Raw genomic sequence first — 15,324 nt, forward strand, 5'->3', positions numbered from 1 at the left:
GCTCCTGTCCCTGTCCCAGAGCAGAGATTGGAGCTGCAGCCCTCAATGAACTCTGACTTCAGGCTCCTCTTCTCCAGCAGAACAATCCCAGTGCCCTCAGCAGTTCCTTCGTGGTCCTTCCATACCCTTCCCCATCTCCCTGTCCCTTCTTTGGATGCTATCAGCTTTTTATCTTTTTTATATTGTGGCACACAAAAGTACCCCCAGGATTCCAGTGCAGTTTAACAGCAGTGAAGGAAAAGAGTGGATTTCAACTCCGATCTCAAAAGCTGTCTCAGGTCCCTGATATTTCCTCTAAACACCTCTGCGTTTCTTGTTTTATGACTTTTCTCCTTGCCTCAAACATTGAGCGAGTGAGACTGAGCCCCTGGGGTCAGTTTTTGTGTGAGAAGCCACACAGCAACCCAGAAAAATAATTCATATTTATGTACTTTGCATTCTTGCCAGTTCTAGTGACCTGGACTTGATAAACCACGATAAAACCCCAGTGAAATATGGCTTGGATTTCTAGGATGGTTTTTTTAGGAAGCTGGAATGTGCAGATGCTTTTGCAGGGTTACGACCCAGTTCTTTAATGAGAAGATGCCTCACTTCTGTCTGCACAAACCATGGACTTTGCTTCCTGGGGGCCTTGTAGATAAAGAGCTGCAGCAGAAATCTGTCCTGAGGTTGCAGCTGGCCCGTGACAGGGTGGCATTTGCCACCAGCTGCTCCCGTGGCTGCCGGTGGGTGTGTGCTGCCCCGGTGTTTTCCAGCGTGGGTGCTCCTGTGTCGGATGTGACTAAGGACATACGTGACTGAGCCAGCAGCCCTTGGCATCTTCTGCCTGGCACCAGGGACTGTGACCAGGTGATGCTGGAACTGCTGTCATCGTGTCCCTCACTGCATTTCCAGTGCTTAGGACAGGTGACAAAGCTGCCCTGTGACTGTTCCGATGCCTCCCTCCCCCCCGTTCCTGCTCATCCTCTCGGTTTGGGAGTTCTGTCATCATCACTGCTCTTACTCTTTGCTCCAGATCATCAGAAATTCGCAGCGTTGAGGGCGGAAATACTGAGAGTTGAGTCTGGAGAGCTGAGCCAGGAAAGCAGCACCTCTGCCATGGGCAGATTTGGGCACGTGGAGAGACCTTGAGCAGCTTCCAGGAGGCCACAGCGATGTGTGTGCTGGGCTGGGAGGAGTAGGAGTTGCAGTGTCGTGTTTGGAGTCCCCCTGTGTGAGGCCTTAGGAATAGTCTGGAGTTTTTGGTGACCAAGGTTTCTTTTCTGTAGCAATAATTGTTCTTGGCCACATAATTTCAGTTTGTTACTCACCTGTGGTTTGTTCTACAGGCCTATTTCCTTTCTCTCGCTACTCTGTCACAGTTATCTTCAGCACAGGCTCAGAAATAACTAAATTTGAGATTAACTTCAGTTTAAATTCAATCCACAGAAGGAATCCTTCCCTGGCAGGGTGGGCAGGCCCTGGCACAGGGTGCCCAGAGCAGCTCCAGCTGCCCCTGGATCCCTGGCAGTGCCCAAAACCAGGCTGGACAGGGCTTGGAGCAGCCTGGGACAGTGGGAGGTGTCCCTGCCATGGCAGGGGTGGCACTGGAGGGGCTTTGAGGTCACCAGGACTCCCTGTCCTCCTTCACCTTCAGTGTCTACGTCAGAGTATGTACCAAAACCGAAATGAGGTTGGTGTCACCTTCTCAGAACTGGGAGAACAGAACACCCGAGCTGTGGGGAGATGGAGAGGCTGTAGGATGAAGAGGGAGTGTCTGGAAGCGAGTCAAGAAACTTCAACAGATCACATTTAGCTAGAGCAGGGTTAGATGTATGTAAAATATCTTGCTAACTGTGTTAAACTAAGAAAATAAGCAATCAAGTTCATAGAATTGCAAAACTCAAGATGAAAGAACTTGTGTGGCAGTTACTCTTCTCTGGCAGGATGGTTCCTTCTCTGCAGTCACTAATGAGTAATGAGATGCTGTTCAGCTTGTGAAATGACAGGGCTGCTGCCCGTGCTTGGGAAATCAGCTCAGCCCCTGCCCCTTCCTGCCACCGAGGTGCAGCCAGTCCTGAAGCTGTGCTGCTCTCCCCTTGCTTCTGTCCTGCAGGAATCCACCTTTATTTCCTTTCCAGCTGCTTGCACTCGGTGCCCGGCTGAATGAACACTTCAGCGTGGAGCAGTGCTGAGGTGACCTGTGCTCAGAGCTCGGCTCCTTGGGGCTGGGCCAGCCCGGACGTGCCGGCCAAAATTCCGCCTTCCCCGGAGCTGGGAGCTCGTTGGGCTCGTGTCTCCTGCCTGGCTGCCATCTCCCCAGGCTCTCACACTCTCACTGCTTCCCGAGGTGCTTTCTTCAGCTCTGTGTTTCACAGCCCCTTTTCCCTCACTCTGTCTTTTCTCCCTTGGAGTTCTCCTTGGGTTGTCTTGTCTCTTGTTCTTGCTTGGTTCATTAATTCCTGCTGGTGAATGTAAGACCTGGGTTATGAACTGCCAGTAGGTACCAGCAGGAAGAAAAATCTCCTTATCCTCCATACTGTACAAACCTGGAATAAGGGAAGTTCTTGCCCTGAAGTCTTGAACTAATTTTCTTCTGTTAACAGCTCATTAAGAGAAATCTTCCTGCTCATCTTTTTATGGAAAACAGCACCTCATGAGGCAGCTCAGAGCCCCTTTTTTCTGCCTTTTTTTTTTTTTTTACAGTTCATCTTAGTTTTTATTCATGTCACAACATTTATTGATAAATTACTTTATCAACGTGCCGCATTCATGTTTTATAATTAAGCAAATAGAGTGCACTTTTACTAATGTGTAATCCTGTAGTGATCACGTTGTCCAGGAGAGGCTGTTTTATCATTCCATGCCTCTCCCTGTGGGTAGATGTGCTCCCCTGCAGCCCCACAGTGGTTTGTGAGTATTCCCAGTGCTACACTGGGAACACGAAGAGGCAGGAGACCAGAGGCAGGATAATGGTGTGCTTCTTTTCAGCGTGGTTGTTTCTCAGGGATTGATGTTCCCACATTATTTGCAGTTTCCAAGAGCAGCTTTAAGCTGTTTGTCCTTTAGGCTGGAGACTTCCCTCAGCTTTTCAGCTTGGTGGGTTCCTCGTGGAGGGGCAGAAAATGAGCCCTGGGAGGGTTGTGCTCCTCCTGCAGCTCCTGGGGTGGCTGAGGGTTGGGAATATCAGAAAAGGTCCCAAACCAAAGCACATCCCAAAACTCTGCGCTTTTCCAACTCTGGAATCTTTGGTGGTAAGCTGAGAGGGCAGCCAGGTTTTGGTGTCACTTCGTCATCTCCTGGAAGTGGGGGCAGGCCTTGGTGCCTCACTGCAGTTGGGTCATACTTCACTTTATTGACAGACATTTTCCAGTTTAAGAAGAAAAATAAAGGATGTTTAATTTGCAGAACCAGACACTGGGAAAACAGTGTTTGTGATCAGTAACAAGCTAAACTCCTGAGACACAGGAAACTGTTTCCACTTGTCCCTAGCTGGGATTCTAAGATTTCACAGAGGTAAATTGTTCCAGAGTAGATATTTCCCTCAACAATTGGTTCCTGTGGAAATTTCACGCCATTGAACAGTAATTAGGTTTTTCACTTCATTTTCCTTTGAAATTCCTAATGTTCACTTTCCTTGGTGTGATCCTGTTGAAGGGGTCTGATTTTAAATGAGTATTGGATATTTATATTGGTTATCTGCTGTATTTTTATATAAATTAGGCTTCAAAAACGGTGTACTCCCTTGTATTTCCCCATTCCTGCTGACATGACTATGAAAGCTCAAACCTGACCATAAGTGTCCAGCTTTGTGCATTTCACATGGAGATTTTTTGTTTCTGCATTTAATTTAATTTCCAAAAGACGTTAAAGAGATTGCAGTGATGGAAGTGCTTAAATGGTTTTAATCAGGCTTTGATGTGCACAAATCATTAAAGCGAGGAGGATGAAGAGATCAGAGTCCCCAGTTCCCTTTGTATGGCTGGGCTGCAGAGGAACTCACGGCAGGAGGAAAGGGCTCAGGAAATCTCAAAGGAAAACAGCCTCAAGCTGTGCCAGGGGAGCTTCAGGATGGATTTTGGGAAAATTCCCTCGTGGAAAAGGCTGTCCAGCCTCCCACAGGCTGCCCAGGGCAGGGCTGGAGTCCCCATCCCTGCGTGGCTGTAAATGTGGAGGTGGCACTTTCTGACTTGGGGCAGTGGCAATGCTTGGACTTGAGGAACTTGGAAGGCTTTTCCAGCCTAAACAATTCTATAATTCTGTTTTTCCCACAGGGAGGGGAAACAGCAAACCAAAAAAAGCGACATCAAAATGGGAATTTGGTTTGTGTGATGTCGTGCATTTCGCGGGTAGAGGAATAACCACAGTTTCTCTGGAAAAAAAAAATCATTTGAGAGATCTGCCAATGTGACTTTCCAGTGTTGCATTACAATTAACATAAGCATTTCCTTATTTAAAGATAATTTTTAAATTGTTTGGTCAAAATCCAGATTTGAAAACATTAAGATGGGAATTTCAGAAAACTGAATATGGGAGACAGGTTGAAGAACTTGGAGGAGCATATTGTAACTTCAGCAAGTTGTCTTTTGCTTTGGCTTAAATAAAATGAACCTAATGGAAATTGCTGAGTGAAAAATGCTTGATTTTACAAAGATCTCCTAATATTATTGTATTTTTGTAACTTCAAGAGGCCTTGAAGCACAAAGATTGGCCAAGAGGAGGTTAAATGAATTGATGTACTGATATTTTCCCTTTTTGCTGGGTTTTTTTTATGTTCTGAGTTGTCCTCTATGGAGCAGAGCTTCCTGAGAGTTTGTTTGTGTGTTTTGAGGAGGTTTTTATATTTTGGAGTGAGGTGCTGTGTTTGTTTGACTTTTCCCATTTAACCTTCCAGTTCACCTCTGACTCTTGCTGGTGTGGAGCTGCTGGAATCCCCCTGGCTGTGGGTGAAAAGCACTGTGGCCACATGGAATATTGATTTAAATTGCCTGGTGAAGTTTGGGATTTCTAGCTAATGAATTTATTTAAAAATTAATTAATTTAGATTTAATTTAGCCTTCTGATAACGATAGGATAAATTAGCATCACATTATAGCATTGATTTGCCATGGTGGAAACTGGTGTTTGGTGTAAAACAGCCTTTAAGAGATAAAGGGTGAAAAGGTTTTTCCTGGAGCAATTGCTTGTGCTGAAAGAGCTCCACTAATTATATTTAATGAGCAAAAAACACAAGTAAGGACTTTGCACTGTGAGACATTCTTAGCCAATAATTACCAGAAATATGTTTTAATAGGAGAGAGTTTTAACAAGTAGTCTTCACCTAAATTTGTTAATCACTAATAACCTCCTAAAAACCTACTTTCTTAGGGCTTTTTCTTCAGTTTTTTTTTCTTCATCTTTCTCTTTTTTTTTAAGTGGAAAAAGTTGCATTATTTCCTGGCCACGTGAAGCAAGGTCCATGCTGAATTGGCATTCAGAAATGTTTTTGTTTGTTTTTTCTTATTTATTCAGAGGAATGCTCAAATCTATCCAGTCATGGTTTGCTGACAGATTGAAGCTCAAGCTGGTCAGAAATGGGTGTGGTTTAATCTTCATTGCTATTTTAGACTATGAGATTTGGATCTCATTAGCTGCTCTAATGGTCTGATTCCTTGCTATGCAATTTATTTCAATCCATTATTCAATTAAAAAAATATATATTATGTGTGACTCTCACTACAAATAGTGAATCATACCTTAAAAAAAATTAATTTGAACTTGTGCTTAGAATTGCATGAATTGAAGCCCCAGCTAGGGGTGCCCATCAGTGCCTGGTGCCTGTTGAGCTGCAGCTGATGTGCCCAGCACAGCCTGGGAGCTGTAGCAGCTCCCACCATGGAATTTCTGTGGCACTTGAGGCAGTTTTGGCTCTTCCAGAGGCATTTCCAAGCTCCAGCTCTGACCCAGCTCAGTGTGAAGTGGCCTCTTGCATGAAGGGTTTTGAAACCCAACTGAATTTTGATTCAGCCTTTGCAATGGTTCTTATGTTTGTCTTTAACTTTGTGCCACAAAAAGCTGAATTTCTCTTTCTGGTGGCAAAACTCACCGAGTCTCCCTGACTGGAAGTGAAATGTGTTGGCAGAATTCTATGTTTTGTAGTTTATTGTCTTTTGGTTTAGGGCCACATCCAGAAAAGTACAAAAAGTTGTAAGAACTTTGGGGGGAAAAAACCCAAACATCATTATTTTGGGAAAATATGATGTCATTTATATGAAGAGAGTTTGTACAGCTAAATTAATATTTATTAACTGTTTTCCTGATGTAAAAGATACCTCACTAAATGCCCTGTGACTCAGTGGGGACAGAAATGTGAATGTTTTTCTCAGTCTGCTCAGGGGGATTATAAAATACAGGTGACATTTAGTAGGCAGGATGAAAAGTGAAAACTTTCCAGATTTTAAGCAGTGTTTGTTTGGAAGCACAGCACATCAAAGCTGTGGCTTTCCCGCTGCATTTCAGCTTCCCTCCGTAGATAGTTCTGGGCCCTTCCTCTCGCTTCCAAATTTTTTTGCTCTGCCTGCAAATCTTAAATGCCCCCCTTCCCTAGGTTTTTCCAGAGTTTTAACTACTCTGTGCTCTCATCTTCAGCGTGTTGGAAATTTTAAAAGAAAGTTTGAAGGTACCAGGCAGTGTAGATCTCAAAGGTGTCATGTTCTGACAGTAGATTTTAGACCAGTAGGAAATGATGCTGAGTTTGGTGAACCTTTTGAATACGAGTTAGGGCTGAAAACTGGGAGGGAAAACTTGTGTTCTCACTTCTCTGGTACTCAGAATTTTGGATTTTGTGAAATCTGTAAAGCAATCCTAGAACTGCTGCAGCTGCAGTGGGGAGCACTGGCTCTGTGAGAGTTCAAGGCACCACTTTTGAAAAGATACTGATAATATTAAATTGATGATAATGTAGAAAATATATTGCTGCTGGCATGGATCCACCCTGGTGGTTTTGGTGCTTCCCCTGCAGTTGTTCTGGGACCAGCCTGGACACAGATTTCCCTCTGGGTCTCTCAGTTGTTCTGTGGCTCACCCCAAGTGGTTTGCCATGGTTCTGGGGAGAGTTAAATCATTGAACAGTGAAGTTTTTCATTCTGGTTGCTGTGCTGACCTGCTCCCCAGCATCCTCCTGCTCTTCCTCCATCCCTCACAAGCACGTTGCAGAATTATTATCTCAAACCCTGCTGCTCAGTGGAGTGGGGGATGCAGCACAGTGGGTGAACCTTGGTCACCATGGGAGTCTGAGATAAATGTCTTGAGACAGTGCAGACATGATCTTACACTGAGGCTGGAGGAAGTGACAGTTAAACCAGGGTAAAAATGGCTGATAAACTTTTCTCTCCTTTCTTTTTTTGTAGTTGAGATGGGAGAAGGATGTGAACCTCCAATGTGATTTTCTCTTTTGCCTTTTCACTGCTGGTTTAGATGGCACCTCACCTTGTCTGCTGTTTCAAATCTTACACAGAGCAGATTTATCTGAGGATTCCTGTCAAGTGAATACTTTCTTAATCCTAGTGCCACAGAGTTCATAGTACTCAAATGTAATGATGTCTTCTGTGAAAGTAAATTATTGGGAGGAAGTCAGAATGATAATAGCCAGATTAATGTTAGATGTCTGAATAACTATTGCTTAATAAAATCTAAATGCCAATTGTCTTGGCTTCAAAGTTTAAGCAGATGAACATGTAGGCACAGGAATTGGGTTATTATGTTTCTGCCCAATTAAAGGGCAGAAATTTGTTGGGAAACTGTGTTGGAATATGCTTTGGTTAGCCTGTGTGGACACGAAAGGATTCCACGTAAAAATGCTGAATTTGTGATGGTCCATCTTTGCACTGGGGGAATTAAAGACTCTCCCAGTGATGAAGAGTGGAGAAGATGGGGAGGATGTCCTTGGCTGGGTGGGAGATGGAATTGGGCTGAAGTTGGCTGGGGAGAGATTTAACTGAGAAAGGAAAGGTGGATGGCTGAGCTGGAGGTCAGCCTGCACTGCTGGGCTGCTGGTGAAGTCATTTCAGCTGTGGCATCTCAGGATAAGGAGTTTCACTGCCTGGTTAAGAAAGCCCCCTGTTCCTCCGAGTAGATATTGCAGGATGAAGCAAATAGAAGTGCAGAGGCTTGGGAAGGCAAAGCTGAAATTCAGCTTTGCTGAGCAGCAGCAGCTTCACTTCCCTCTCCTGGCTGGGCTGGTTCTTGTGGCAGGAGCTCATTGAGGCTCCTGTGCCTTTTCTGACCTGGAGTCCTGACCTGGCCTTGGGCTAGGTGCAGAAAAGGACAATTTTAGTGGCTTTGTGGTCTCATGGTGTCAGTCCCTGAGGTTCCTCTCCTCTGAGTCAGGGCTGGCACTGTGGGATCTGGGGTGTGCTCCAGGATGGAGCCTGGGGAGAGAGGGACAGTGGCAGGAGGAGTGACCCTCCCTCTGCTCCCTGGCCGTGGAGGGAGGAGCAGGGAGCAGGGCTCTGTGCTGTCACTTGTTGGGCTTTCCTGTTCCTCTCCCACTCCTGAAGATACAGGGCAGAAAGGAGGGACCAATGTCCTTTGAGCAGCTCTGCTCCCTGTGAAGGAAAAGAGTTGGGAATTCATTTCTGTGTTCATCAGGGAGGGGGGACCAGACATTTTCCCTCCTGGGCAGTATTTCTGCACAAAAATGAGACATTTAAGATGTGTGGTTGTGCATTTTTAAGATCTCTTGAGTGAATTACATCAAAGTAGTCTTGTAAATTCTCAGACATAAACAATTTTAAGCTGTTTTAGTAGTATGATTTTAAAATGGACTTAAAAATAGTTTAAAATGGGCTGCACTTCAAGTGCTGAATTTAGAAATGTCCTCCTGGACTTGGCTTCTAAAATCCAGTTGCTGGGGGTTCACTTTTACCTTACCTTGGCAGGGGATGTGGAACTGGATTTTTAAAATCTCTTCCAACCCAAACTCCATTTCTCCCTTGGTTCTGTGTGCTGAATCTCATGTGCGATGAATGATGCACCCAGTTCTCATCTGGACTTGTTAAATGAAATATTACACTTACAGAGCCTCTTTCTAAAGGATCCCCAAGTCCTTTTCCAGTGGTTAGTGTTGAGTTACAAATGATCACTGTAATCTTTTATCCACCATCGCTGTGTGTTGGCTTCTCAGGTGGAAGATGCTGACTGATCCTCAGGTAACCTGATATTTGAAGGATGAAGGGGACTCTGACAGCTAAAACTCCAAAGCAGGATGTAATTACTTGCACCATCACTTGTCTGAGACGCTGGAATTAAGGCAGTGCTCCCCAGAAGGTGCTGTGGAATTCTCTCAGCTAACGGTGGTGAAGGATTTGTGCTGCTTTGTCTGGGGAGCAGCACAAGTCCAGGCACATCGTGCTTGGTGGGGATTTCTGGGTGCTCCAGAGCTGAGTGGGAAGGAGAAGTGCCTGCAGCAAACTGCTGGCTCTGCCCTCCCTGGGAGTTCTTGTCAAACATTAACCAGACCTAGGCCAACTCACTTTTTTATTATTTCCATTTAAAGCTCTCCCACCCTCAGTATGTACAAAGGTGTTCCCAGACAGCTCTTGGGGCACTTCATGTTCTCCCTGTTGAATGTGCAGTAGGAACTCCTGATGTGAAGGGTGGGACAGAAGCATTTGTGTTTGTATTGTAGGAATGAGAAACATTTATGTTTCAGTTAGTGGTGAATCTGATTTATATTTGTATCATGTTACCAGTACAATTGTATTTGAATTGTATTCCCAAGAGCTCTAATGAAACCTTGGAAAGAGGGAGATGGAGCTGTGGAAAAGTTCATTCTCATCAAAATAGCTGAGCAAGATGAAAGTTCAGGGTTCCCTGTGCTCCCCTGTGCAGCCTCCCCCTGTGATTCCCAGTTCCTGGGATAGAATTTTGGGATACTGGTGGTATCACAGCCTTTCCTTTGGCAGAGCAGGTCCCAAGTGCACCAGGAGCCATCCCAAACCAAATCCCCCTCCCTTGGCATGGAGCCTTTGTGTCAGAGGGTGAGGGACAGAAACAGAAAATTTCATGCTTTTGAGAAGTTTTTTTCCTCTGTCTGGACACATTCAAAAACTACTTGTATGCTGTGTAAACTCTTGTTTTTAGTTGTGTTCCTTATTTCAGTTATAAAACTCTGAAGGTGACTCTGCTGCTTCTGTATTTGCACCATCACAGTTACCCTATAAACTTCTCCTGAGGAATCATCCTGTTTGTGCTTTTTTGGGCAAAGCTGTATTGTTTTAGTAGGAAATACTGTATTTTTTTCTGTTTTTCTTCTTCATCACATAGAACCTGGAAGTTAAGATTTTATGTGCACTTCTATAAGTTGCTTTTGGTGACACCGAGGCATGTTCCTCTTTGCGTGTTGGTGATTTTCTGTTGATTTTGTTGTTGCAGGGCAATTATTTTTCAATATATCCCATTTTAAACAGCTCCTCTGGGAGTGTATTTTCTTAAAAGCTGACAGAGCAGTATTTTAGGCTCATGCACATGATTTCAGGGCAGGATTTGTGGTGATGCCCTACTTGATGCACAAGCTGGGAGAAGTGTCCTGTTCCTGAGCTGCCCCTTGCCCGTGCTAAAAAGAATAATTAAAATAATCATCAGGCATCTTTGGATGCACCATTAAGGCAGCTTCAGGTATTCTTAAATGCCTTCTGAAAACATCATTCCTTGTTATAGGCAGCCTCTCCAGCTCTTTTTTCCCTTCCTTTTGAGAAAAAAGGATGAAATCATGGGAGCTGGGTGTGCCCCACAGCTGGGCGTGCCCCACACGGCGCTGGGATCCTGCACGTTCCCTCTCGGCCTGTTTATCCTTCCTATCCTTCGCCAAAAATTGTCAAACAAAATTGGGGTTTCACGGCAGCCAATTAGCCAATTAACTGTTTGATTCCTCCTGCTCACAAATCCAGTTGAGATTGAAGAAGGCCTCGAGTGAAGTGAGGGTGTCCTGCAGGAAGGGGAGGTGTTGTGAGCAGGCTTGGAAGGTGCCCTGGTGGCTGGGTGAGGTGTGCTGGGTCAGATCCCTTTGGTTGGGCTGCCTGTGGAGGGGTCCCTGGGCCAGCTCTGCCTTTGATGGTTTTGCCTCACAGTGTCTGGGAAGATGAAGAGATGCTGCTGGTGCTGAGCTGGAGCGAGGACTTGGGCGCTTGATGTGGTTCGGGGGGGTGAGAAGGGTTTGGCCAAGGTTCTCTTTCTTTTAACAGCTTTGCCAGGAAAACTCAGGCAGTGTGGGTGTGCTGGTTGGGGTTTATCTTTAGTCTGGAGTTGTGCTCCAAAAGCCCCAGAGCTGGGATGTGCCCCCTGCCCACAGCTGAGGGAGTGGGAGGTGGGGAGCAGGAGGAGAAGGCAGCACCAGCACTGCCAGCTCATACCACAGGTTACACACCCTAGATGATCATCTCTCAAACCAAAGGCATGCCCTTGTTGGATTAGGGATGAACAGAAATACCAGATGGGATTTAGGAAGAGGTTGGAAGGAGAAAGGAAAGCTGTGTCTGGTCTGGGGGATGCGGTGATGCTGGTGTTGATGTGCCTGGAGCAGCCAGGAGTGCACACAGGGGAAGGCTGGGCCAGGAGTTTCTGTGAATTCCCTGCTGGATTTCCTGCTTGCTTTCAGCTCTTCCTGTTGAGCTGGAGCAGAGGCATGAGATGTGAAGGGTTGGTGGTGCAGGGAAGTCTCAGCCACAGGGACTGTTCAAAGTACAGTGGGACACACTGCAGGAGTGACTCAGACCATATAGAGTTCAACTTCCTAAAAATGGAAATACTCTGCTGTGCTTTAGGCCTGCTCTCTGGCTTTGTTTTTTTTTTTTTTTTTAATTTTTGAACTTCTCTTTTCCCAGATGTGGAAACTGAGATGACTTTGGCCCTTGCTGCAGGGACATTGTTCTGGCTCTCTCAGCCTGGCTCTGCTCTTCCTTCACACTTTAGTTCAGGCCACCTGGGAAAAGGGGAATTTTAGCAGGGTTATCTTGGTAGCATCAGGTAGAAGGGAAGTTTTTCATCTTCCACTTCCAGGCCTGTGCAGGGAAGAGCATAGATGCTGTTATTGTTCCCAGAGGATGGGGTAGGAGTGGTGGGAGCAGTGCACTTCGTGGATATTAAAGGTTTGTTACAAGTAACAGTGGTCTGAAAACGGAGCTCCTGCAGTCTCCTACCTGCTGGAGTTCATTGCCAGCGATGCTGGCCTTGGTCATCTGCCTTTCAAATCCCTCTCCTTGCTTCTCCTGAGCATGGGAACATTTCCCTTCTGTAGGCTCGTGGCTGTGGAAGGTGTGGGTTTGAGTGGGAAGCTATCTGAAGTAGAGCTAAGGAAGCCCCACCAACTTCCTCTATTTACACATTTCATGCTGGTGTGATTTTAATGGCCTTGTACATGTTAAAGGCACTTAAAATAGCTCTGTGTGGAGATTGGATGATTAGATACCAACAAGTCAAACTTGTATCACAGTCAAGCTATTTGCTCTAATGAAAAATGTAAAAGAGTTAAAGAAAGCTAAACTAATTCCCCATACAGTCAAGGTGACTCCCCATGAGGGTGTTTATCATTTACTCTATTACAAAAGGCTGGGGAGGAGTGGTTAAAAGTGTCATTAACTGGTGTCTTTCTGATGACTAATTTTACATTGACCTGGGCAGGTACAGCCAGATCAGCTCTGGGTTTGCACCACTCAGATCTCAAGTGAATCTTTGTTGTAGTGTTCCTTTTGTGTGACAGTGTTGGTACAAATGTTGGTTTTTCTTCAGCTCTGAGAATTATAGGAAATGCTGATGCAATTTTAAAAGATTATGCTTATCTCTGTAAAAAATAGTGAATGTCTTTGTAAATATTTAACCCTCTATTTGGAAAACAGAGATGTAACATTCTTTGGTAAGATTATAATATTCTGGATATATAGCTGTATGTAATTCCTGATCTTTGTGTATTGGGGAATGAACCACCCAGAGCCAGAGCATTCCTATTCCCTGCCTCAAAATTTGCCTTTAATACTAAATGCCATGGACTCAGACTGTTCCAGTTGGCTTTAACTGATCAGTGTCTATAATTAAATCTGATATTTATCTGTGTTGAAATCCTACATATGTGACAAATTGGGCTGCAGTCTCACGAATGAGCTTTTCAAGCCTCAGACTTCTAAAACAAGTTTGTCATCAATGCCAGAATGATCCCAGGAGTTTGCTGGCCACATTCCAGTGCACAGGTCCCTCTCTCAGCCCTGGTGGCCACCTGTGGTTACTTGAGTTCAGCAGGTTACAGGAGAACTGGAGAAAAAAGTGATTTTTCATGTAAAATGTAAATTGTATTCACGTGTTTGGTATCAGCACAGAGTTGGGTTATGCCAGTGCTTGTACCTTGTTTGCAAGTCAGGGATATAAAACAAACCTGGTGCTTTAGAAAGCATCAAAGATCTCAACTTACACCCTGGGTTTGGTCTGCTTTGGGCAGCCTCTGGGATTTCAGGGCAGTAGGCAGAGTGAAGCCAAATGGGGAAGAAATGTAAGAGGCAAAAATGTTACTGAGGTGCAAAAACTCATGTTTTTAAAAACTGAGTGATGGTTGAAGTTTTCCTGTTGAGAATGCAATAGGTGGGTTTGCATAGCTTTCACAGTCATGCTCTAGCAAATAATTTATTATTTTTAATAATCAGACAGCAGTCTAAAGACATGAAATAATGATTTTCTAAGCAGCCAACATTTTCATTTTAGACTGCAAATTATGTGGGGAAACATTGCTTTCTTTCCTGGGTGCACCAACTGTACTTTGTGCAGATCAGTAAAGAATATTTCTAAATCTCTTGATGCAGAGTTTAGCACATATTGTGGCTGCCCCTGGAGCCCTGGCAGTGCCCAGGGCCAGGCTGGACAGGGTTTGCAGCAGCCAGGGACAGTGGGAGGTGTTCCTGGCATGGCAGGGTGGCACTGGATGGGCTTTAAGGCCCCTCCCAACCCAAACCATTCTGGGGTTTGATGTTAAAGGAGTTAGTGGCACCTTATTTATCATCTAATTTTGTTTACTTCTTTATATCCCAATGCTGTGTCAAGCTCAGAGGGAATATTTTCAACTTTTGTGTGCGTTTTGCAAGGATTTGATGTGTTTCTGTTAACACAAGCAGCAAGACCAAACTGCAAAGGAAAGTTTGTTAAGAAGAGGGATTGGCAGGATCTTAATCTGCATTTTGGCAGTAGGAGGATATGGTCCAAGGCAAAAGGTGCATTATTGCCAGAACTTCCCTGAAATTACTGCTTTGAGTTGAAATGCCTTTTGGGAATCAGGGAGGGAGAGAGACCTGGAAACCACATCAAAGCTTGAGGTTAGAATATGTTAGAGAATGGGTGCCAAAAAAAGGTATGCCAGCACCAAAAATAACCCTAATCTACAGGAGAAGTCAGGCACTGAATGGGTGGGGGGATGGCAGAACATCTGGGGGATGTGGGGGAGAAAAGGTATTTTAGAAATGAATGGGAGATGTTGGCGTGGGCTGGAACTGAGATGATTCGAGCGGGTGAAGTGGTTTGAAATAGCTGCTTGCCTGAGGACCTGCTGAGGTTTTTTTTTAATTTTTTTTTTTTTATTGCTACGTAAAGTTTCCCTGTTAGAAGCCAGCTGTGGGTTGGGGGTTACAGCCCTTTGGAGGGGGCTGAAATGGGACAGTTCTGAGGAATTGTGGCCCTCAGTGGGTTCTTAATGGAGATCATTCCATGGCCAAACAGGGCCAGAGGCTGCTTGGGGGCACTTAGATCCCTCCTTTGGGCACTCTCATCCCTCCCCTGGGCCCTGACATCCCTCCTGCTGCTTCCCTGTGTGATCAGGACTGATCTTTTTGCTCGCAGCAACATGAACCGTGAAGACCGGAATGTGCTGCGTATGAAAGAAAGGGAAAGGCGAAATCAAGAAATTCAGCAGGGTGACGAAGCCTTCCCACCCAACTCTCCTCTCTTTGCTGAACCATACAAAGTGGTGAGTTCCTGCACCTCAGAAAAATGAAGGTTTTAGAACACAAATCATGTGCAAGTTCTTGTTCTGTTTTTTTATTTGTGTTTTTGTTAGGTCGAGAGCTCTTAGGGCAATCAGGTGTTAAAGCAGGGCTTGAAAATAAAGCTGGACAGTCACAGCTCCACTGGCAGATTTGTAATGCTCGGGAAGGGGAGGAGCCTTTATAGGGAGTGAGAAAAAGGAAAATAAAACCATTAAATTTTTTTCCTTCCTTCACCTTCTATACAGTGACTCAAAACAGTTAAGCTGTCCATTGTGTGATGCCAAATTGCCATTTTTGGGGTGCTTTAGCCTGCTGCTAAACTTTCTAACCTTTCACCAATGCAATCCAG

At 45.0% G+C, this 15,324-nt stretch overlaps 1 protein-coding gene across 1 annotated transcript in view; it reads left to right on the top strand.

Annotated features, from left to right (window-relative positions):
- Positions 1 to 15,324, top strand: part of AFF4 (ALF transcription elongation factor 4) — a 46,537-nt gene that overhangs the window by 1,680 nt on the left and 29,533 nt on the right. The window contains exon 2 of the mRNA XM_021541265.3: positions 14,830 to 14,956. Coding sequence (XP_021396940.1) covers positions 14,834 to 14,956 — 123 coding nt within the window. The 5' untranslated portion in view covers positions 14,830 to 14,833. The remainder of the gene's footprint in view (positions 1 to 14,829; positions 14,957 to 15,324) is intronic.

Source organism: Lonchura striata, chromosome 15 (assembly GCF_046129695.1).
Source record: "Lonchura striata isolate bLonStr1 chromosome 15, bLonStr1.mat, whole genome shotgun sequence".
In the NCBI taxonomy this organism is placed as follows: domain Eukaryota; kingdom Metazoa; phylum Chordata; class Aves; order Passeriformes; family Estrildidae; genus Lonchura; species Lonchura striata.